The following is a 25,416-nucleotide window of genomic DNA, read 5'->3' as shown; positions in this document are numbered from 1 at the left end:
AAAATCGCAGCGGGAATTCAGGTGGGTTGCAATTTTATCGAACACAATCACTGGAAGTTTATTAAAAATAAGAATTTAGGAAAATCAAGGATTTTCAAGGATCTGCGAAAATTCCAGGACTTTCAAGGCCTTGAAAACAATCTTTTCAAGTTCAAGGATTCTCAAGGGTTTCAAGGACCTGCATGAACCCTGGCTGGCACACACACACACATGCCCCAAATCAGTGGTCTTACGACATCAGATGAAATCCTAACTGGAATACCAGATTATAAGCCCATATCATAATGTGGCATTGCAAATTTAGGTCATAAGGGTTTTCATCCTTGGCAAGCACACGGGGTCATTCTTGGGAATCGTGGATGTCAAGACACTACATAGTGTGCTTGTAAATGCCATATGTATAGGCAAATCAGCCAATGGACCAGACATAGTCCAAGTAGTTGCATGGTTAACTGACTGCGTTTTATTGTCTACCAGTGTTCAGTTGGTGCGAAGCTGGTAGTCTCCATTTTGTGTGATGTAGCGAACCCAGGGCAACGCCTGGTAGCCACTCTTCTCTATAATCTTCAGGTAGCGCACCTGGAGAAAGAACAGCAGGTCAGATCTTCGTTTTGTTTAATGTTACAGGCAAACATCATCATAGTGCCATAAATCAAATGTGAAGTGCATATTTTGAGCTATAAAGAGCGGAAAATGAAGTAAAAAAACAGTCATCATGTGATGCATGCAGCAACCATTATAGAAGTACTACAAAGATAAAGGATGACACAAACATCTAAAACACATGTGTTGCCTGTAAGGTGTTGCTGTTCATTAATGGATAGCAGAGTTTTAGATTAGGGGCCCTGAAAGTTTGGGGCCCCAGAGAGCTCTGTGGGTGTTAGCTTTGGGGCATGCAGGAAAGAGTTTTAGAATAGCGGTTTGTGTTTGCGGATAGCGTCTTGCGCTTGCAGGGCCATTACAATATCAAAGGAAAGCTATCATAAATAATTAAATAAAGTACACCATTTTATGATAAGAGTGATTTTGACACTTGAGCTTCCGCGTTAATTTACAATTTAGAGGTTGTTCTACTAGCAGCAAGCAATTTGTTGTGCTTAGTTTTGAGTAACCAACTTTAGGTGCCTTCACTGGCCAAGCTAAGCCGTGTCAGGCCTACGAGCCATGAAATCGACGATCTAATTCGGAATCAGCGGTGTCTAATGAATCAATCTTCATAACACACGCTAGTTGAGACAAAGCTATAACAACAGTCACTTCTCCTAGCTTGTGAACTTCACGCATTAGCACGAATCGAACCCAGTTTGGTGCTAGGGTAGAGCTGCCGCTTCGATGGGTGCCGTCATGTTTGTTGAAGCAAAGCTTTTGGGTCTCCCGCTAAATCAGTGAAATAGAGTCCGCGACACAAAAACCAAACACAGTTTGCACCTCGCGCATGTGCAGTGGCTTTGACGCTATTTCTTTGAGGCCCCAAACGATTGGAGCCCCTCCTCTAAAACCCTTTAGTACCGTGCTTGCACAGACATAATGTGAGATTTCTAGCTCTTGTTAAACTTCAGCATCTAAAAGCAAAACAGAATATCAGTCTAGAATTATAAAGTATTTTTTAAACTCTACTTTCGTTCATTCCGAGGTAACAGGTTGGTTATTAAATGAGAAAATCAATGCTACGCTCTCATTTTCTCTATTTTTGCTTTGAAACCCAAGTGCTGGTACACAAGTATGAACATCACAAAATTTCAAAGTATTTTTGCATGTTTGGGTCATTGTGGAGTAGGAGAAATTCTTGAAATTTGCTCTGTTCCATCTCTGGTTCCTTTAGAATAAAATGAAGTCCACCGTCTAGCAAAAAATTGAACTATGTCTGAGCAAGCACTGCGAAAATCCATGACGTCACGGCAAGTTAGTCCAGGAGCTTCAAATCAGCACCCGTAGTAGGTCTTTGTGTCACTTCTGACTTATCAAGCATCTTCCGATCGTATGAGCAGCCTTTTGGTATTTTGGTAATTCATTTTAGTAATTTATTATTCCCCTCGATATCTCTTTTAATAGTGGCACACGTGGGCTGTTTTATTTTTCAGTAGAGATTGCTTTCACTGCATCAAATAATGATGAGTTTTAGTGCATTCAATATTTTTTACTCTACCAAATCAAGGTGCGGGCAGATATGGCAAGCATTTCTGAAACATCTAAGTAGTTTTTGAAGCGTTTTAAAAAATGCTTATAACTAAGATTTGGCAAAAAGAGAGGGCACGTGAAGTGAAAAACATTCATGCGGACACTCCTCTGAGAGTTGTCTAATTACGCAGGAGCCTTGTGCCACTTGCTCATCTCCACGCACCCCTGTGTCTCTATCAATGTTCTGAAACGTGATCTAACCGGTATAAACGACAGCGCTGCGGTGACATGAACTGCTGCGGACGGCAGCGCAAAGTGAATTGATGACGCGAGCAAACTACTGCAGGTGGCGGTGCCAAGTGACCACCTTACATGGAACTATCGCGATTATATTAAGCAGGCTTGATGGTATACCAGTAATGCACTCACGCGAGCTCACAATAATGACTCTTAATTGCATGTGAATTCTATAAACTTTCAGTGACAGTTCAGAATAGCCACGCATTTGGTGTAGTATTCATGTTTGCTGTAACGAGGTTTGACTGAACCTCCTAATACACACTGCAACGAAGAGCTCAGGTTAATGTAGACCATGTGGGGTGTTTGTATTAACGGGAAACGCTGTCTCGTGACGTTCGACCCTTGTGAGCAAAATTGTGGATTTCAATCCTGTCCCTGGCAACTACACTCCAACGAGGTTGGAATGCAAATGCACTACTGCACTGATCTTTGGGTGCATAGTACTAGAGACCCTCAGGTGTTCAAAATGAATACAGGGACCTCAGCTGAACTACAGAGACAAAGATAACAACAAAAAAAGATAGACACACAAGTAAGAGCGCTAGCAGAATGCAACTATTTCGGAAGCATCTTTCGTGGAAAAGTAATGAAAAAGACTGTTTATTTCTGTGGGAGTAAGATGTCTTTCTCAAACTCTTTATGACGTTCGTGCGAGATTTGAGCCACTCGGTATACATGCAGTGATCTGGTTTCTGTAAATGCAGTGAAAAAAGCTATGTTTTTCAACACATCCCCCCGATTATCAACAGCCCCTAAGGGGCACTCATATTCGTCTTTCTCATGGGTCCTTCCTTTTTCATTCCCAGAGCACTTGCAGAGCAATGCTTAATCAACTCTTTCTACAAAAGGTGTTTCTGAATTTTCTTCATTTTTTATTGCCAGCGCTTACCCAACATTTGATAATGAAATTAACGACTGTAAATGATCCGAGGAAATGAGCAAATAAACACACACACACACCACACACAAAGCTGTCGGCACATAGTACCAACGCACTTGATTGAATAGTTATTAGCAATGTAGCAGGCGCAGCAAGACACTTGGTACAAGGAGCACATCAAAGAACAAATTTAAACTGTGAGGTTTTATTTGCCAAAACCACAATCTAATTATGAGATACACCGCAGCTGGGGACCATGGATTATTTCAGCCAGCTGGGCTTCTTTAACGTGCACTCAACGCACGATGCACAGGCGTTTTTGCATTCCACCACCATCAGAATGCGGCCGATGTGGCTGGGATCGAGCCCGTGACTTAGAGCTCAGTGGTGCAATACCACAGCCACTGCTGGGCTATTGTCGCAGGTGCAATGTGCACATAAGTGTGCGCACACATAAGCCGAAGAACAACAAGCAGCCAAAGAAAACGATGGGTGCTGACCTGAATACCGGAGGTGGTGAAGTAGGGTATCTCAAACTTGACCTGGATTGGTGCGCGCCCTTCCGTCTCCTCGCTCTCGACGCTGGGGAGGCCAAAGTGCGCCCGCATGAGGTACTCCTTGCCACCCTGCAAGTGGGGGGGGCGACGAGAACACTTACTGAGCTGCCCTTTCCTCCAGCCAGGTGGAGAGTGTGGCAGCATGCATAGAAAGGCTAACTCCAAGCTCAATGCAGAGAGAAACCTGAGCGAGCCTCTCAGCTCTACGCTGCAATAGGACTTATGAAATTAAGGCTTCCCACCCATAAACAAGTACTGAAAAAGATACTGCATCTCAGTTTCCTGGCTTTTAAAGACAATACATATAAATGACCCCTAAATATTTTATTTTGTATCTGAATGCAAAACACATCAAGAAAATATCTTGCGGAAATTTTTTCACCAATAGGAGTAAAGCCCCAGGCAAGAAACTGGAAGTGGGCTTCACCCCAAGCCACCAAATGCTCAGTGTTCAATTTGTGTAGACAGTTATCACATGTGAGCCATAGGTGCACATTTCATTTGCTTTACATCACATGTCATAAGAAGCCACCAAACAGACACCAAGGACAACACAGGGGAGATTACTTGTACTAACTGAATTAAAGAAATGGATAAGTTAATGGAATTGAGATTGGATGGAAAAACATCACATGTGCGACACCAGTGCAGCTGGACATCTTGCATTGGTGCGTCTCTTCCGACCTTGCTTTCAAAAGACAGTCAGTAGCATGCCAGACTTTCTTCCTCATCCAGTGTTCTGCTCCAAACCAACAAATGACGCTTGCTGCCTGTCATTCAGTGTTGCCGGAAGACATTTAGTCAGATACTTCACACTCGATACTGAAACTCTGCAAGAAACAAATTTTTTTCTGGTATGGTATGGGCATCCACCGTGGAACTGCGTCCGCAGCAGGTGCCCAGACGCACTAAAAGGACGCCAGACTCAAGTCTTGCTGATTTGAAAATAAAAGTTTATGCTCTCTCTCTGGTATGTTGCCTGTAGGCAACACTCATCAATAAAGGGTTAGGCGGCTGTCAGTCCTCATTTACAGTGTGAATCCTCAACTCCTGGAGAGCGCCACAAATAAACCGCAGTGGAACCTAATTCATTTGAACTCTAAGGAGAATGAAAAATTATTAGAATAAAACAGACAGAGTTTGAACAATGGAGAACCCCTTTGAATATTCTGCTCAATAATGTGCACGGTAAAACACAGTCGCTGCTGTTACTTCTCAAAACAGCAATAGACGTTCCTTAGGTACTGCCTACAAGGCAGTCACTTCATCAGCACCTGTCTAGACAGCAATGGGGCCTGACATAGACTGTGACATGCAAACAAAGGAGCTCACTTCAAGGTGACAACAACCACAACCCTCTGTGAAGCGGTAACTACCGTGAAGGCCCGTCTCCTGACCCTTACAACTTGACCTTTGTAAGAAGCCCACTAATTGATGCAAGGGGGGCAAACGTCGAAGACTTCCATGGGAACTGCGTCGACTTTGGTTTCCCAAATTGCCACATGATTGCCTCGTATGCGAGGGTGATCACGCAACATTGGAAGTAGAATCCAGCTGAACGGCGCAACACCGTGGAAGGGAGTTTGTGAACGATTTGACGATTGGGATTGGCCGAGACCAAGTCATCAGATTCCCTAGTCCTAGGGAAGACTACTGTTTTAAAAGCGGGCACCCTTGGTGCAGTGTGTGTCATGACATGTGCTGACATGTGCTCAGACACGACGTAGTGAGCTCAGACATTTAAAGAGCTCCTACATGGAGTGGACTTCCACATCTGGAGCCAGTGTAAGTAATGTGAAATGAACCCTTTATCTTTCACTCCTACTCCCTAACATACTCATCCCTGTGCCAGGAGGATCCCTAGCCTAAACGTTACCCCAAGTTGCAACACCGCTCAATAATTTGGAGTCGGTGAAGACCGCCTAAAAGTCTGCATAAACACAGTCTGAAATGTCAAATTTTGCCAGAAGTCCATATTTCACAAACAGCCAGAAAAGCTTGTCAATGAGTTGCTGTGCACGTGCACATATGCTTGCGTGCAACCTGGTCAGTGTGTATTTTAACTATTGTCATGGCTGTCGCTACAGACAGATGAAACTAGGGTCTCCAAATGCACCAAACCCCATCTCCTACAACTTAAACTGAGACAGGCCATGCTGTGATAGCCATATGACTGCAGTTGCAGGTTTCTTCGAAACAACCACTGCCCGATAGTTCCCTCACTCAATCGCCGCCCTCTTCATGGAGACATCGAGAATGGAGCTACCGCCATTTAAAGCTGCTTGATGATTATGACCGATAAAAATTTGTAATAGCAATCAACGAAGTCACTCAAACCGAAGCTTAACATGTAAAGGAAGAAACATGGATTTGTGGAACTTATGCGATAGACCACGAATGCAGTCTATTCTACTGCACTCTAATGCAGTCCTTCACAACTTGTAGCGTCTTGGGTTGGTTTGCGCTGTCGTTTGGGCGGAGTCGGCTATGACTAGATTGAGTGGGGAGACTGTCCCTTTCGGGATCAAAGCGGCACTGACAACGTATCAAAATATTGCTTTTCAACTTAATGGTCAACTTGGTCAACTTAATGGCCGAACTGGCATGCGGTCATGTAGGTGAAGCAACACAAAGTCCGAATTCTCAAGCCGTGTGCTGCAATGTGTCTGAATTTCCTTGAATCTGTCCGAATTACTGGTCAGCGACTGTACCATCACAAAGACCTAGTGCCTTACCACGTATATTTTTGGAAGCATTGTCTCAGTAATTAAGGATCCAATATGGGCAAGTGCAGGTAATTCAAGCAGGGAATGCAAAGGGAAGGATAATCACATTAGTGTGACCTGTGGACTAGTATGTGCCCATCAGATAATGCTACAGACTTTAGCACTGGTCATTTGCTGGTGATACAGAATGTCTTAAAAGCCGACCTCTTTACTGGATTGTTAATTTGCTTACTCGCTCAAGCCTGGAATGCAATGACAGTATGCTAAAATGCTGCTCACGGAGCACTTTACACCAGTTTCGTGGAGACGCACTGCATGCACTATGGGCCTAATGCATAACACGAAGCTAAAAGGCTCAATTTAAACTTTGGCCTTTGGCCCACATTTGTCCAAAAGGCGGTCGGTCCATGAGAGCAGAGAAATTTGGTTTGAAATAGCCATAGCGTGGTTCTAGGAATTCGAATTTGTGACAGTTTTTCCCTATTCAGAGACCTGTGATCTTTGCCCGGACAAACAGACCATTTTGAATTAGCCGTCCATACGGATCAAGAGATTTCGAATTACTGAGACTTCATCATAGTTGCGAGTCGTTCAAAACGCACTTTAAATGCAGCATGGCTTCAAATGTGAAAAAGGAGGCTATTCATGTCGCCTGGTTGGTACACTCTGTCTATTTAGGCACAGCTGAAACAGCTCAAAATTCGTTTTATGCGATTGTGGCATCATCATCATCATCATCATCATCATCAGCCTGGTTACGCCCACTGCAGGGCGAAGGCCTCTCCCATACTTCTCCAACTACCCCGGTCATGTACTGGTTGTGGCCATGTTGTCCCTGCAAACTTCTTAATCTCGTCCGCCCACCTAACTTTATGCCGTCTCCTGCTACGCTTCTCTTTCCTTGGATTGTGGCATAGCCTACGCCAATCCTATTTCATGTGGGTACAATCACAGTGGGTGGACAGGTAGCTGCCCAAACAGTCGACTTTCATTACTTCGATCTGATAATTAGATCAAATTCGATCTAATTATCCGGGGCGCCGAATTAAACAAGATGCAGAAAAACACCAAACATGCTGCTGATTCATTTGGCAGTATTTTCCAGATTCTAACACACCCCTGAACCAAATGTGCACCCTCTTTCTGTGTGTCCAAAGTAGGAAACTAACATAGAAATTAAAGGGGTCCTGAAATATGTTTTATCGAAGTCGAGAAATGGCAGTTGAAGTTAAACTAGGCTATGTTAGAAATACTTTGCAGCAAAAACAAATCATAAGAAGCCAACAAACAAAGATGTCAAGGGCAGCATAGGGAAATTACTTGTACTTATTAATTGAATTAACGAATCGATAAATCAATGGGTTGCATTATCGGGTTGCAGTGGACAAAAAGAACAAATGGCCACGGGTGGGGCACAAACCCACGTTTTCGCATACGGTGCGATGCTCTTACCAATTGAGCTACCGCAGCGTCGTTTTCCCATCGATTTTCTAAAGTATTTATGTTTATCTGCAAGAATGCATTGTCAAGTGCTGTCAATAGGTCACTACAAAGCGATCGCTGCCAAGGCGTCCAACCAGGGGCGGCCAGAAGTGAGCGCGCACTGGCAAGTGTACGCATTGTATGACCTTAAGTTTCACATGATTTGAAACTAGCCGAGTGTTCAAAACTAATCAAAATCAATGAGACCAAAAGGCTATGACACTGATAAGCAGGGTGGCAAAATGCGAGAGTTGGCTTCTTCCGGAAGTACGTAATTTTTATCGAAATTCATCAGAAGATTTTCGCTTACTTTAGCCTGTTTGTTCAACTGTGTCAATAAATATACACAGTATTAGTAGAAAGAAGCAGACTGATCCAAACGTCATTCTTGACTGATGTCGGCTTATCAGCCAATAGAAGCTGTCTATGAAGACCTTGCATATGACGACGTATACAAGCTGCCCACAGCCTCAAAGCAGGTGAGGAGAAGGCCTTGTTTGAAAAGAGAGTATTTGAGGGAAAGGCGACTTCACATTCCGTTTGTGAGCTCTACTTATTGTGCATGACTACAGTCGCCGATTGATTTTTCGGACTCCAAAAATTCGGACATGCTCGATTATTCGGTCTGCTTCGCGGCACCGCCATTCTCCCCATAGACCATAATGTATAACAACTGCCGAAAGTTCGAACACCTTGCAAGCTCTCGTCTGATTTTTTGGTCACTCCTTAAGCCAACTCGATTGAGAGCACCATGCACAGAGTCTGACCTGTGCATGGTCCGACTTGCTGAATGCCATTTTTGTCTTGAACGGAGCTTCCTTGCTGCCCCATGAAGTGGCGCTACTGCAAATCCCCGCTCATCATCATCGTTTCTGCCTGGTTCGTAGCTACAGCAGTTCTGGTCTCAGCTTAGTAAGCCATGTCAAGACAGTCCAGCAGCTGATTTGTTTCTTTCTTCATGCACGACGCTGCGAATAGGCCACATTTTTCGTTTGTGCGACTGGTGTCGGCGTGCCGGCATGATGATGTTTGCTTTATGTGCTGTGTTGAGGTTGCAGTGATGCAATGTGGCATACAGAAACATCGCATCAAGTGTCTAATGGCGCCAACAGTGCCCGCGCAGACTGTGCTGGGGAATGCCGGCAAGCGGATGCCTGGAGGCCTAGGATTTGTCGCCTTCCGACGTGCTCCCTAGTGACGCCGAAAATCTTCTGCTGAGACTTGAGCAGTGGTTGCATTGCAATGCGGGACACCGTCTTATTTGACGGTTTCACAGGTGCTGATGCTGCTGTACTGACATGTGCAAAACTCGACAACGGCGAGATCATTCGTCAGGTTTCTGCTGCACCGCCGGACGATGACTTCGAGCCTGAAAATGACGCATCATATGCTGCGCTGCCGTCACATGCGGAGCATGTACAAGCAGTGACTGTGCTTTCAGCAGCCTACAGTGACCATACGACCCTCTCCGAGATTCAGGCTTATCTGATTGCGCGTAAACGGAACAACGTGCAACGGCGCATTCACAATTTCTTCAAGCCTACTGCCGAGCCCAAATAATTGTGTGGAAATAAAGCATTTCTCTTTTTTTTTCCTTAATCTGCTTTTTCGGACACCTGTTTATTCGGACATTTCCACAGTCCCCGTGAGGTCCGAATAAACGGTTGGCGAATGTACAAAATGTGGCTGAAGGTGTTCACAGCAGCGTATGCTAGTATTTGCTGACTGCATTGTTTCACCAAGCCTGAGGTGTTGTTCAGGACCTTCGATGCAGGATGTTCCTAAAAGCTCCTAAACAATGCACAAATCTTACGCACAACCGATTTTTTAGCAAGAAAAATGGGCAAGAGTCGGATATGTGTTGCTCAATGGCGGTCCGTATCCTACAATACTGTATCCTACAATAGTATCCTGCAATTATCCGGCGAAGGTCAATTTTAGGATCAAAATAACAAATGTTTTGGCCCACATAAATGCACGAGCCGGATATGTGTTGCTCAATGGCAGTCAGTATCCTACAATACTGTATCCTACAATAGTATCCTGCAATTATCTGGCGAAGGTCAATTTTAGGATCAAAATAACAAAAGTTTTGGCCCACATAAATGCACGGGTGCCAGCTGGGATCGAATTAACCAGAGCCGAATTAACGGAACTCTACTATACTTAGAAGTTCAGAAAAGGTACATACGGGAAAGGACTTGACGCTCCAGATGACAGCGTTTTGCTCGGGTGCATATTTTACATTGCCCACGGTTGTCTTGAACTTGGGCGTGTCTGCGTCGTGTGGCACCGGGATCACAATCTCCACGTTGTTAGCAGTAGACCGCCGCTTGAATTGACTCTTAGCCTGCACAGTTGAAGACCGACCAAGGCGTTAGCCGCGGTTATGTCATGCCTCAGAGAGAACATAAATAATTATAAATATGAAGCAAAATATTCTAAACTCATGACAGCCATATAATATGGGCCTGCTGAAGAAACAGTGCACGTAAACAATGAAGAATAAGAGAAATTGAGGGGCTCAACTTTTAATAGGGATGGTCAAACAGAAAATTTCAAGTTTGATTTGTATTTGAAGCGAACAGTAACTCTAGTCAAATTATTCTGGTCAACTAAGAGGCCATGTTTTGAACACCACTTATTCGAAACTTAGATAATCAGAAAGCTCGGTCAGTGGCATGGTGGCTTCGTCTCTGGCTTGTTTTGTCTAGAAACCGGGTCAATGGCAAGGTGATTGGTTCACCAAAATTGAAACTGTTCATTGAACATTATTTAAAATTGATGTTTGTTTGTTTCAAATAATTAAAATATTCCTAATACTATTCCAATTCAATCTGAAGCAAATATTGAATAAAATAATATTCTATAGATTATTCGAAAATATTAATATTCACACGAGCCTAACTATTTAATTACAATGATGGCATGAAGACAACAGACACTGAAGCTTTGGAAAGCACAGGCGATATTTAACCATGCTTTTCAATTTGAAATATAGAAATACTAAGTAAATGGGAAATGAAAGTGTACGAAAAGACAGCTTTCTGTTGGCAGGAGTCATACCCACCTGTGCAATGTACACGTGGTGCTCTACGAATTGAGCTACAGAAGTGACTTTCCCCAGTCTACTTTCTCGGGTATTTGGGTAGGCACACAAGATCCGAATCTGGGCGTGTTAGCCCGTACCACTCACAGCAACGGTGGCAGACCGGGAACACTTTTTTTCAACAGCAGGCATCAAACAGTATGTGAACACGGAAAAATATGAGAAGTATCACACAGTAGTACTGGGTGTATTAGTGCTGTATGTCAGGCCATGAGAAATTAATTGGTGCCTTCCTTTGCTGTTTGCCAGCAATTTAGACTCATGACCATGTCTTATAAACAAGCTAACCATAGCCGTTAACAGCAAAACAATTTTTTTTGTACAGTCACAGACCTGCCTACAGATCGCCAAATAATGCGCTTTTTTAAGTATACTTGTAATCTCGAAGCACCAGCAGTGTTGTGTTCCCTTTTCATTCAAATGCCGCTGCTGAAGCCAGCAACTGAAACTGTGACCTTGTGCTCAGCAGCGTAGTCCTGTAGCGACTGAGGCACTTCGCAGGGTGCCCGTAAACATCGCTAATCTAACATTTGCTGGACGTAGCAAAAATGTGCTATTACTATAACGCTGGTAATGAGGAGGCAGAAACAGCATACCAACCTTGACCATGTACTCCACTCGGCTATGGGCGTGGCGTTCGATCACAGACTCGATCCAGATGAGCGGTTTCACCTGGACGTCCATACAACACGGGCAGGCTAAGCACAGGACAAAGTGACGCGTTGCACAACATTTGCCGCGAAAATTGCCTAACGCATTCACTGCTACAGGACCTTGTGAAAGTCTCGATTCCTGTGCGTTATGACCCACTGGTGAGTCAACAGGGAGCTGTGCTCAAGGTGCAAAGAGATGGGCTAGGGCGCATCAAACCAGAAGCAACAAGTTTTCTTCTTCTCCAGTAATTTCTAGCAATGACGTCGCTTGAGCGCTACAGGAAAGCCATGCACCGCCGTGACCCACCCGTGACCCATGTCACAGTGAACAAGTTAAAGAAGTGAATGGACATGAAAAAAGACACACACAAGCACGAACCGCAGCAGTAGTGAAATGGTAGAGCATCTGCCTCGTATGCAGGCGATACTAGGCTTGAATCCTTATGCTGCCGGAAACCCATTTCTTTTTCTAGTGGGTAGAGATGTACTCCGACCTGGCACTCAATTGTTTATGTGGGTTCTCACCTTAAAAGGGGGCCCTACAGAGACATGTGAAAGTCTCTGAATATCCCTTCTCACACCACAGCTTTGGTGAAATAGTCAAGCTTCTGCCACTGTTGTGGGAGGCAGATGATTGTTGCTGCAAGGTCCTAATGGTAAAACAGGTACAAGCGCACTCTCGGCCTTGTGACCGGCAACTATGGAAGCCCCAAACGGATGGAAAGGAAACCCACCCATAGGGAAGTGGGCGGCACGGGAGTGGCAGATTCCTTTCCGAGTTGTTTTGGTGTTTTGTTTGTCTTGTTTTTATCACAGCTAGCATAGCGGTCTGTATGAATCTCTCCCAAGTATTGCACCACTGGAAAGCCAGAGGCCTAGCTGGGGATAGCTTGTACTACTTGTCTTATAAACTGGTGGGTGCCCAGCGGTGGGTATCAAACCACGCACTTCCTGCAGCTGAGCTGGGTGCTAACACACACATGCGCCTAACTGATCCTTAGAATGTTATGCCAACAAAGGCTGGATGTCCACATCTATTAAAGAAGCATTGATTGTAAATTTTTGCCTCATTTTTATTTCTTTACTGTATAGCTGTTCACCCAGTAAATACGCCATGGAGCCTCAATTCCCCAATAGCCCAACAACTAATTCAATGCAGTACCTTTTAGTGAGACTAGTTAAAGATATGTGCCAAAAATGTGACTGTTTTTGCATTCCACCTCCATCGGAATGATGCCGTTACATATCAAGTATACTCCAAAAGTAATCTCCAAATCTAGATTAACTCAACGTTACCTTTTAGCATCCCTTTCAAGCCCCGCTGAACAGATGGATGAATGACTCACATGGGTGTTGAGCCGGTACGACATGAGCTCGAACTCGCCGTCCGGTGGAATGAAGGAGATGGTGCGGTCGTTCTCAAAGCGTGACAGTCGCACGCACTGGTGGAACTTGACATCTTCCAGCTCCACCGACTTGCTCTTGCCCCCTGGGCAGATGAAGCGAGTCTTTTGCAATTGCCGGAGAGCACAGCTTAATTAGACCACTACTGCTACAGTCTCACAGCAAGCTGTTTACTTGGCCTGATCAGTTGGGTTCTATTGACTCAGAACTATCGACAGTACTATTTATACTGCTGACCATAGGTAGGCAGAATAGGTGGATACTCACTAACCGATGTCTTGGCAGGCAGTGTACTCAATTGCACCCTTCTGCTCACTGCCATTTCTACTTACGCCCACTCATATTCACTAGCACTCGCTCGTGTTTATAGCTGTTTCCTTTCAAACTTACCAGCAGCCATTCACACTCCTACTCACATGCCCTCCCACTCACCGGCACTCACATACACATTCATGTCCACTCACACTTTGCCAACTGTCAGTCACGTTCCTACTCACATAGATGCAAGCTCCCCACTAATTTGTTCGTACTTGCATTAAACAAGCACTCACTCCTGTGCAAGCTCGCATCAATTCACACCCTTTGTCGCTTATGCTCTATCATCTCACATTTGTGAAATCAGTGTGGAGCAAGTAGGAGTCGGTGTACTCGTAAGTGAGCATGCTGACTGATATTTTAATTGCTACCGAACTATCAATGGCAAAGCAACTATTGAGAGTACTGCCAAGAGCACAGAACCACACAACATAATGCACATAATCACCACAACATAAACATGGCAATGTTTTCCTGCATGTCCAAAGCCACATGCTATGCAGACTGTGGTAACGATCATAATGCTCTGCTTTCTCACAGTGCACACACCACCAAACAATGAAGATGGGAACCCCTCCGTACTACAGGAACGAAGTTTTTACAAGGTATAGAGTTCCATGATGGCAGTGAAAACTCATGTGACATAGTTCACCAGTGCCTGGAGTTTCGGCCACGGTTAAGGAATAGCAACGCCCTAGAGAGAGAGAGAGAGAATAGAATTTACTGACAGTAAAGACGAGAGGTCGACCTGAGCCAGTGCGCTCCAGCCTGCTACTCTGCACTGGGGAAGAGGGAAGGGGAGTGACAGAAGTACTGGGATAGATGATGATGATAAGATAAGTGGTGAGTGCTTATGTACATGAGACAGTTGCCTTGCTAGAGCCGCTCGTCGAGCTTGGTGTCCTACAGAAACTTGAACAACACTTTAGTTGCACGCACTGAAGTTGCAGTGTCAAGCCATGGGCCGAGGATAGCTTCCTCTGACAGTGGTTGCTTGCCAACACTGGCTAGGAAACTTTCTAACGTTTTTCGCTCCAGCAGATATGCTGGGCAATCGCACAGTATGTGTTCCAGTGTTTCAGGCACCTGGCAGTGTTCACAATCAGGACTGTTCGATTGGCCGATGAGGTGCGCGTAGCGACGAGTGAAAGCAACGCTGAGCCAAATCCTGTGTGACAATGACGTTTTGCTTCGTGTAAGCTTCGGGGGCAAACAGAATTTACCGTCTGGGTCGATCATGTGTAGGCTGTAGGAATGTTGTCATTGTGGGCTCTGTATGCCTTTGTAAGGTCCTGCATGAGTGCCTTGATCATGGAGTTGGTGTCAGGTCGCGTGTAGGCAATCCGTACTTCATCAGAGGAAAAGAAGGCCGATCGTGCCTCACTGTCAGTGAGTTCATTGCCAATCACACCACAATGACTAGGCACCCATTGAAAGATGATCACGTGGCCACTTAATTCAGCACTGTGATGAAGTTCGGCATTTTCCAGCACAAGCAGGTAGTATGGTCCTTTCTTTAAAAAGCATTTTAGTGCCTGTAGCGCTGATTTGGCATCACACAATACCGTCTATTTATGAGGTGTCTGCGTTCTCATAAAACGGACAGACTCCCGTATTCCCGCAAGTTCCACAGCCATAGATGTCGATTTGTGATCTAATCGAAACCTTCGAGTAATTCCAAGCTGTGGGATGACAAATGCGGCCGTTGTGATAGATGGCGTGACCGAACCATCGGTATACACTTGTACAGTCCCACTATATAATGTAAATATATGGGACAGGGTGAGTTGTTTCAAGCCAATGGAGAAAACATGGGATTTCTTCATAATTACGGGTATCTGAAGCCTCACTAGTGCTCTTGGCAATGTCCATGGAGGTGTCTCGGGGATGTTGGTGGCCTGGAACCTTGCAGGTATAATGCTTGCGTGACATGCAATTGCTTTAGAAAAACCACAGTCAAGGTTGGTTCTTGGAAGTGTTGACATAGGATGGTGTGAGTGTCTGGCCACCAGGTGGAGATGGACTCGGCACAGGCTCACAAGACCTGCATATGTCGATTGGACAAGCCTGTGCTTCCGCTATTGTGCCCTTAGTTGACGTGCAGCGTGGCAAGCCAAGGCGTAGCCGCAGTGCTTGTGCCAGAAGGCTCTCTAGCGAGCGTATACAAGATGATCCCATGTTGGATAGCACAGGCATGCTGTAGCACATGTAGCCCACATAAAGTGCCTCCCTAGAAGCAACTCCCTAGAATTATATGAAGGCCAAGCCAAAACTCCACACCACCACTCTCCGAAGTGACTAAAGTAGTATATTTAATGCATGCTTCTGCCATCAGTACTAGAAGAACACATGCTTCTCAGCTGCTGGATACACGAAATTTCGAACAGGAGTGGACTGAAGGGCAAGGAAGTTAACACTAAGTTACAAGCGTAGCTGTTCAATTAGGTCAAGAAAAAACAAATGTAATGACCACACCGCAATTAATATAGCATTTATCATGTTAAGATTTGAACCCTCTCATACGCCATATAATTATGCCCATTTAAATGTAGTTTCACCGCATTTCTTGCATACTGAGAATTATGAAAGGTGTGCAGCGGCAGGAGAGACAAGAGTTTTCGAATTTCCAACGAGTTTTGTCAAATTCACAGAATGCACACTTCATGCGAGAACTCACTGCAGGGACATCAGATATGAGCATGCCGAAAAAGCACATGTGCAGCCACTTGAAGAAGATGCTCAATGTAAAAAATTGCCAGAAACATGGAAAGTGAACCCACTACACAACAACATGCTGACACAAGAGCGAACAGCCAGTCATCTGCCTTTAAACTTGCCTTACTAAAACATTTTACACATACTATTCAAACTTGCAGCACAGGTCCAGTCAAAAGTGCTTCAAGATGCATGCTAGACATTTTCATTATCATTGTTTTAATCAGTGCTTTTGTTTATAATGTACTATTCTGGCATGCGTAATTGGGCACATAGCACCCTTGAGGGGTTAAAATAGAGAAGGCAAACTAATTTTGTTGGTTGCGTTGATGTTGATGTTGGTCAATTTGATAGTTTCACATCACTTTTGCTTCTTACCACCACACATTTCTTTTATTAATGAAAAGGCCCCGAATGTGATGAGAGAGCAACCTACACACCCCAACCTACCTTTTGCACTCTAAAGCAACATAATAAGACGAATTACCTACCACAAAGTGCTTGGTAGGAGGCAAAAGATGCTTTGCATTAGAAGCTTTCTTCAAATAATGACACTGTCTTAAATAAGAAAGAGATCTGAATTATAGAAGATGGTGCCGAGAATCTTTCTACTCACGCCCTGTACTCTCAAAAAGGACCTTGTCATTGAGGCCCAGGCGAAGCTCCGGCATGCCCGAGAGGTAGACGCGCATTTTGATGCAGCCCACAATCTCGCTTCGCAGCACGCTGCCACCGGCATTGGCAAGCAGGTTGACTGACTCAATGACGTCAAGGAAGACCTCGTTCTTGCGGTAGCGGACGCCTTCCGATCGCCAGGAGACGGCGTTGGTGACAGCCATGGGCAGCCGCGGCTGCAGCTCCATCTTGTGGCTCTCCTGGGTGATGAACTCCTGCAGGATTTTGCCGTCGGTGGTCTGCGGGTAGCCAAAGTCCATCAGCTCGTCCAGCAGCTCATAGATGATGACAAAGTTGTCCCGGATGCTCTCTTCCTCCAGCTCCTTGAAGTACTCACTGAACACCTGAACGCATCAGAGGCAGAGACATATGATTACATGCTGTAGACTTGACACAAATGCAAGCAGTGTGGACATAGAAAACACCAACAATACTGCAGCAGCTTACACAATTATATGTTACAAGTGGTAAATTGTTCACTCTGTTATTGTACTTTGAAAAGGAGTACTTCTCCAACACTTTCTCACATGATTTCATGCAAGAAATGTGTAAATATGTGCGAAAAAGCACATTTTGGCGTTGGTTTCTATTCTGTATGCAAGCACAAAAAGAAAAAAGAAAGGCACTGTATACTACTACTTGCTAATACTACAAGGCATGTCACATTTGGAGCATTGTTAGCATGTTCATATTGTTACGTGTACAAAGACATAGACGAAAGAGGCTATTTACAGGCTATTTACACTGGACTGGAGCCAGAGCGCCAGGCCGACATTCACTCGCACCAAGGGCACTGACCCACTTCGTCGTCGTTCTCGCAGCGGCTCGTCTCTCTGGTATCTACCGATAATTTCGTAATAATATTAAGCCTGATGATGCAGATCTGCACAGAATGCACTCTTAATAACAGTGCATAAAAAATACATTTATCTTCCTCCTTTAACTTTTAACCTTATGTTTTGAAAATTTCAATTCAACACCCCATGTAAGTGTACAGTTGCTGCTATTGTACTTTAAGTCTAAAAAAAATTAAAGTGAATTGAATGAGTAATTCATACTTACAGTAACTATCTTATGAAGGAATGCAAATATAAGAGCGACGTTGGCGTTCTTCTTCGAAGTCGCCACCACTGAAAGAACACCAGGTCAAGGGCCACAAGCGTGGTTTTTGATTTCTTAACACATTCAAATGAGGAGCTCACATTTCACAGGATAACAACATGCTAGAGCATCAAGCCTGCATGCGTTATGGCAACTTGTTGGCTTATATGGGGCATTAGCACACATGCAAAAATGATATTTCTTACACACACTTCATAGTCTATGATAGCCTCGCACGAAGCAGCTAGACAAAAATTCACAAATGATTACAATACTCCCTCATGCGAAATTTGAGCGCAGCTCTATATGTGTTTTCATTTAGCGATATATTGAGGCAAAAAATATGAGTCATGTAGCAGAGTCGGCAATAGTCGAAAATTTGATCTGCAGGTCCAGTATGTCGGTTTTTATACATGACTCATAAAGATTCCAGTGCAAACACTGGTGCCGCCTGGCTTCCAGAAAGTACTACATGATTCACGTCACGCATGCAATCAGATTACAAGACAGTCGCAAACCATGGCAATTGAAACAAGCATGAACGAGACCAAACCAAGCAAACCAAAAAGGCACAAGCGAGAGCTGATGCGAGTACATAGACAATAGTACGAAATGAGCGGTCTGGCTGAGACCAGATACGAGTACGCATTAAGCGGTCGGGCAGGTCCACATGAAACCAGTTTCCCACGCGTACGTCACTGAAGGGGCCGCTCTCAATGGTGTCTGCTGTTCGTGGCTCGCATCTTTCATCTGCTGCTCTGCGTTCACTCTTTCATCGTTTGCTGTTGTGCTCGTTCACTCAGTCACGCCAACACCACTGCTCACTGCAGGAATGAGCCATTAAGAGCTGCTCTCTAAAACAAATCTGCAGTCATTAGGAGACTAAGTACTTTCCTACATTTATTACGAACTGATAACAAAGAAAACAAAAAATACCTCCAGGATGTCCCATCATGTAGGTCAGATAACTGTGGGCAGCCATCACACCTGCTGTCTTCTCTAGCAAGCTGTTACAGAGCATGCCAGAAAGTCAACAGGTGTTAATCCGAAAACCTTTACTTATCGATGCTCCATTAAAAAATTAAATTATGGGGTTTTACATGCCAAAACCATGATTTGATTATGAGGCATGCTGTAGTGGGAGACATCCAAAATTTGGACCGCCTGGGGTTCTTTAACTTGCACCTGAATCTAAGTACATGGGTGTCTGCATTTCACCCCTATCGAAATGCGGTCACAGTGGCCGGGATTCAATCCTGCAACTTCGTGCTTAGCAGCCCAACACCATGGCCACTAAGCAACCACGGCGGGTAGTTTCCTCCAGTAGGAGTTTACGCAAGACCTTACGCTGTCAATGCATTCGACAACTATTGTTACATAAAAGCAAAACTAACATGCACACTTCTGTACAAGACTCTTTTATTATTTAACCTTCCACTTATTCAGTGCCATTGTCATCAACTGCAGGAAAAGAGCTGCTCGAAGAGATTTTCAATTACGGCATTCGTACCATCAACTTAACCAATGCAGTACTTCTTTCCCAAACCACACTGATCCATCTCCACTCCGTCTCCAGTGCAACAAAGGATAGGGCTCGAGCCGGCCAATCAGCAACAAGAACTGGCTGGGTGTTGTTCTGAGAAGGGCACTATGAATCCTTCTGTGAAGCTTGTGAAGCTTTCATTCAGTAAACACCGCAGAGAGAGTGACCAGCCTTTCTTCTGGTTCTCTCATTCTGGTTGGCTGACGTGGGCCGTAGCATTGTTTGCACTGCACCGAGTTCGAGAAATGTAGCATCAGTATCCCCATTTGCAGCCTTCAGCTGCACTTCCCTTCCCTTGGCACCAGTTGTTGCTTAAAGGGACCCTAAAGGAAAATATTAAGTTGAGAGCTAGATTGAGTGATTAGGCTTCTGCAATAATAAATTCGTCCTTTGTAGTGAGAACAGAGCATCTGCATGCGAGAAAGTTATGAAAATGGGAAATGAAAGTAGCGCCACCTATTTTCGACTATGGTGCCTCTCACGTGACATCAGCACTGACCGATTCACAAGGAGCGGCAGAAAGGGAGGTCACGTGGGGACTACGTCAATTCGTCCACTTTGGCACGGGCGATGAAAATCGTGGAGCAGCAGTGGAATTGGTGGCAATTTTCCGTGCAACTGTCGTACATTGGCACACACACGATGGTGACATACTTTTAGATGAATAATCTAGCGGTGATATGCTCCTTGATGAATAATCTACCGATCTAACTTGGCTTAATATTTTCCTTCAGTGTCCCCCTAAATACAAAACAGGTTATCTGTTCAATGCACTGCATGACACGCACAACTCTTTTGCAACCTAACCTAGAACTTCCTGTGCATTTGAGAGTGATGAACGAGTGTGTTTTTTGTCAAGGGTATTGTCCTTCAAAGAAATTCTTCAGCAACAGCAGTTGAGACGAGCGCACCAGCGAAATTCTCGGGGCCAGCCTCGTGGCCAGAGAAAAGGATACAGTAGAGGTTGTTGTGCTTGATGTACATGAAGGCGATGTCCGAGTGCCGGAGGATAGGCGTCACACAGCCTTCCTCTTCCTTCTCCATAAGCAGAGTCATGAACTTGTCGATACATGTCATGTCTATGTCTCCGCGGTAGTTGCGCGATATCAGCACCTGCGCACAACGGAATGCAACAACAGTTGTTACAGTTGGCCAAGAGACCTGAGGCTCACGCCCACTATAGTGTGTTGAACAAGAATCGGATGGCTTATACTAAATCACAACTACAAATAAACTTCCAGGACTGATAAAAACTGAGCAGTGAGGAAAGGTGAAATTGTGTGACAAAATGAAAAGAACAGCAAGAATAATAAAATAAATAAGCATATCACTAACTGTAAGGCTACCCAGACAAACAAACAAAGCAGATGCAAATTTTAACAGGGCAATAGGTCGGATTCGATAAGGAAGTTGTTCGCAATGGATAGGTTGGAAAAGATGAAATTTGTCAAGCCAATTCTAGGCACCTGTGGATCCTTGTCAGACTATGATGCCTGTTGCGAAGAATAAAGCTTTAATAAAAGGACATAAATGCAAAAGTGTGTAGCCACTGTTCCCAGCCATATGCAGGAAGTGGTAATAACGAAGGGTCAGCGAGAGGCACCTGGTGCATAGTCTCAGTTGCCATGGCATTTGGTTGCCACAGGATAGCTAGCAGATTTAGCTACCAGCCATTGCAGCGTATATACAAAGGGGTGGAATGCAGAAATGCTCATATAACGAGATTTGGATACACGTTAAAGAAACCCAGGGAGCCAAAATTATTACAGCAGCCTTCAACAAGTCCAACTGCCAGCTTTTTGGATGAAACAAAACAAATCATCAAACAGAACCTTTATTAACTCACTAAAGAAGTTTCTTCCCATCATTGTTAATGCAGTGACTTCAGACCATTTAATGTAAACTAAGAAATTTGTATTCTTCCTGAAAGCAGCTTTTAGCTAAAAAGAGTTTATTGCTTAAGTGCTTCAAGTTGTCATTTGCTTTGTCCTCACTGTACCATCTGTTAGCATATTGGAATGCTCAGATGGTGCAGTGGCTGGTTTGAAATGACAGTGGTGTCCAGTTCAATCCCTCAACCAGTAACGGTGTATTTGCGTTTTGCACAACTCACTTTCCGCATCAAGGTGCAAATTCTCAGTCACATTCCAAAGCCACAGCTTGAACGTGAGGAATGCTGTGCTTCAGAGAGGTTGCAAGTTAATTTTGACCACACAGGTTTGTGCAACATAAGCCATGGACCCTTTCCATAATTGTAAAGCTGGATTTCTCATGAGGCAGTTTGTCATGTTAATGGCGGTGCAGTTATGTTTTGCAATCTGCTTGTACGAACACAGTTTGCTCCTCCAATGCCATGGAAAATGTAGCCATGACTCATGACGAAAGCGGGCACAAGCGACCAGAAATACAACTTGACACGTCATATTTCACCGCATAACTAATGGTGCCACGGGCTGCCGCACCATTAGTTTGGCAAATGCACAATGCAGAGAAGCACACTTGCAAACAAGAAAAAGCGTCTTTTACGCATAAATTTCAGCATTTCGCCCACATCACATATCCCCTGTGCTCTGCAGTTAGCGGTGGAATGCCGCAGTTGATGAGCCAGCTTATTCTGTTTAAATATAAAGGTCAAACGAGCTAATAATGTACGCTTTCTATGTGAAAATTTATGTGGTGGTTACATGTGTTCATAACACTGGAAAGAATTTCAAAACTAGGTTAGCCCAATTTATACGAAAGCTGTGCAAAGCGGCTGGAGAGACCTACAACCGAGTTCATGGAAATAAAAACCATACATTATGAAACAATAAGTTAAGCATGTCGCCCCTAGTAGAATGGAATTGGAAAAACAATCATTTTATTTAGAAAGAAGGACCATGTTAGATGTGAAACAGTGAAGGTATTTTACATGGATAAGAAAGGTGACATGCAATTGTCACGCATCTGCCATTCCAACTTACAATGAAAGCTTTATTAATAAAGAATTATAAAAAAAATATCCTACTTGTAAAGAATGCTTCACAAGAAATCCTTAGCAAGTTGGTGTAAATTGAAAGCAATTTAAACATATCCATTGGGATTCTTTAACTAGCAACATCATGCACCAATGGACATGACTGTGCAATTTTACTTTATTTGTGCAATTTTCGGCAGATTGAGCACTCTGAAAAACATAACTTCGACTGGAGGTATCGCTGAAACTAGCGTTCTGTGCTCCTCATATTTCAATAAAAAAATGCAAAATTTGTGCTTTCGTCTACTCGGCAACATAATTTTTAAATGACATCAGCAGTGAAGACACAAAAGCTACTTTTCGGTGGTCAATTTTCTGATACGATGTATAGGCTGTTTTTACGATGTATCAAGCAATACTAAGTGCTCGTGAGTGCTTGTTGTTCTGATAACTGCATTCAACTAATATCAAGTGCTCCTTTATTTGCCCCACTGTGTGTTGCTTTTATCCACCAGCACTTTGACAGCGTACATACAAATTATTAGGGGCAATCCTTCCCGTATCGTCAGGTTTTCATTCACACAAGAGCTGAGCCCACACCCGATTTCAGACCAGTGAACGAAGCTTGACCAGCTTTGTAATCTAGCACATTCTACAGCCTAGAGAATGCTGTAAAGAATTAAGTGCCGGCTGCAATGAGCAAAAACAAATGCTCTCTGTACAAGAACTTACCCGTTTTCACATTTTTGAAGCTTCTGCTTTCCTCATTGGATGGGCATCACTATGGATAATATTGATGCCAGCTTATCTTCATAATTTTTTTTGCATGTTATAACTAACAAAAGTTATGAAAAAGGAACCAGGTGCATATTTTGTATTTCAGATCTTTTTTTTTATTCTCTCGACAATTATACTAAAAATAGCAAACTAACACTTTCATTCATGTTTCTTGAGGTGCTTCTTTGAAGTTTCTCATAAAAATTATCAAAAATTGCCTGAGAAATTATTATTGCTATACAGCCATTCAGAACACCAGTGATCGGTCTATAATATTGTATCGCAGTATATGTAGCAACTACAATGTCTTGAAATAAAATGTTAAAAACATAAACGCACTGACGATGAGAACATTTCTGGCTGTAACGAAAGAGTTAAGTGGGCGCATCCTGCTTTCTTAGTTTACAGTTACTGCTGCTGTTTCATGCATCTACTTTCTTTCAATAAATATAAGCAGAAGCTTTCTTAGGTAAACAAGAGATTTACCTACTTGAAGCTCATTATATTCTTGCGAACAAAAGTCACAGTCGGTGTGACTGATGTGTTTTACCATTCTAAAGCATCACAAGCACTATGACAGAATCTGTAGCAGAGAAATACAGATAATTTTGACCACTTCCAGTTCTTTAACGTGCATGCAGATGTCGGCACGAGCATTTTTACGTCACACCATCATTGAAGTGTGGCCGAAGCTGCAGGGTATAAAACTCGCAACCTGGCATTCAGCAGCAGAAAGCACAGCCACTGAGTCACAAAGGCAGGTACAGCCAATGTGAGTTTTGTGAATAACTACACTGAGTGTGGTTCTTGTTCTGTTACCCTATATTATGCAGTGAGTTTGTTGACAGCATCTGAACTATGACCCTTCTTCTGTGACTAAATGGTTCTTCAGTGCCTGTCCAAACACCTGGCGTCTTGATAAACAGCTCACAGCATACGGAAGGCCCTAACTTGTGCATGCCTCAAGAACATTTAGAAAGTAAATGCTAACACAGCATGAAGGTTTCGTTTTGATGATCCTATTACAAGTAAAAGAAATACATGAGTCAACCTACTGGTCTATTTAAAGAGAACATACTCTTTTAAGCACTCACTACCAAGCTTGTTACCCTAGAGGTGGTTTCATCCACTTGTGCAATCTCTTTTTAGCTGACTGTTCTAAGCTTAAACGTCACTTTTAAGCACGACTACATCACTTTCTTTCCTCCACCTTTTTTGCTTTATTCGCTTTCAGGCTGTTGTCTGGCAAGGGATACGCGCCGGCGGGCTCTGCAGCAACGTGTCTGAATACGGTTCGTGTCTGACGTAGTTCCGAACATACTTCAACAAGACCACGCCCACTGCGTACAGAAAGTGATCGCGCCGCGGCCGTTCCAACACAGCGTAGCGCTACGCTGCCGCCGTGACGAGAGCAGGCAGCTGGCGATGTCGATGATCTAGCCCGAGTGTAGGGCAGGGAAGCCCTCAGTGGCTCGCTTCCTGTGTTGCCGCGGTGGTCCAGCGAAAGCTCGCACCGAGAACGCCGCCACCAAGGAGCTGCTGAGCGCTTACCTTGCCCTTCAGGTCCAGTATGTAAATGGCTGAAGCAGACATGGTGCCGGATTATCTGCAACGGCGAGAGATAAACAGGAAAATGGGATGTAGAACAAGAACCGAGTGCAACGGAATGCAATGCGAAAGCGAACAGCCGGCGCCGTCGCGCGACTACAATCGTGAGTTCAGACCTGGGGCAACTTCCCACCGTTAGCCCGGGCGATTAATTGCGCGAACACTAACACCGGCTGACGGTGCTGTGTTGAGCGGAACTGACAGCAAATCGCGGCCTTGAGTAGCCGAGACACGAAGCATCGTAAACGGCCGGCCCCGGAATCGATACGTACCGCTGGCGATGACCCGAGGAAGCAATCAAGTGGTCCCCTTGGTCGCAGGCCCTTCGCGGTGGCCCGCCGAATATGTGCTACGCTTCTCAAACCGCACTCATATCAGAAAAACTAGACGCAGAACGGACGGGACACTCAAACAGGGCATTAACGGAACCACGAAATCTGCCAGCCGCTGCCAAAGGAGTCCGGCAAGTACCGCTGGAAGATACTTGACTGAGAGGC

At 44.3% G+C, this 25,416-nt stretch overlaps 1 protein-coding gene across 1 annotated transcript; it reads right to left on the bottom strand.

Moving 5' to 3' along the window:
* Positions 1-440: 440 nt before the first annotated feature.
* On the bottom strand, positions 441-25,416 carry AP-1mu (adaptor protein complex 1, mu subunit). Its single transcript, XM_075673173.1, has 10 exons — positions 25,192-25,416; positions 24,863-24,917; positions 20,535-20,691; positions 17,997-18,064; positions 16,876-17,278; positions 13,172-13,314; positions 11,773-11,844; positions 10,255-10,413; positions 3,799-3,924; positions 441-579 (listed from the first exon to the last, which is right to left on the bottom strand). Exons 2-10 carry the CDS (start codon positions 24,902-24,904, stop codon positions 481-483), a joined length of 1,269 nt encoding a protein of 422 aa, XP_075529288.1. The 5' UTR covers positions 24,905-24,917; positions 25,192-25,416; the 3' UTR covers positions 441-480.

Source organism: Dermacentor variabilis, chromosome 10 (assembly GCF_050947875.1).
Source record: "Dermacentor variabilis isolate Ectoservices chromosome 10, ASM5094787v1, whole genome shotgun sequence".
NCBI lineage: Eukaryota > Metazoa > Arthropoda > Arachnida > Ixodida > Ixodidae > Dermacentor > Dermacentor variabilis.
The sequence above is the reverse complement of the archived record's forward strand: the minus strand, read 5'-3'. Positions and strand labels throughout refer to the sequence as shown.

What these genes read in the sequence shown, in the direction of transcription:
- AP-1mu (XM_075673173.1), bottom strand. Translation starts at nt 24,904, where the DNA reads ATGTCTGCTTCAGCCATTTACATACTGGACCTGAAGGGCAAG. An exon ending in TACTGGACCTGAAGGGCAAG is followed by an intron (nt 20,692 to 24,862) that starts GTAAGCGCTCAG and finishes CGTTGTGCGCAG; the next exon opens with GTGCTGATATCGCGCAACTA. An exon ending in TCCTTCATAAGATAGTTACT is followed by an intron (nt 17,279 to 17,996) that starts GTAAGTATGAAT and finishes TGATGCGTTCAG; the next exon opens with GTGTTCAGTGAGTACTTCAA.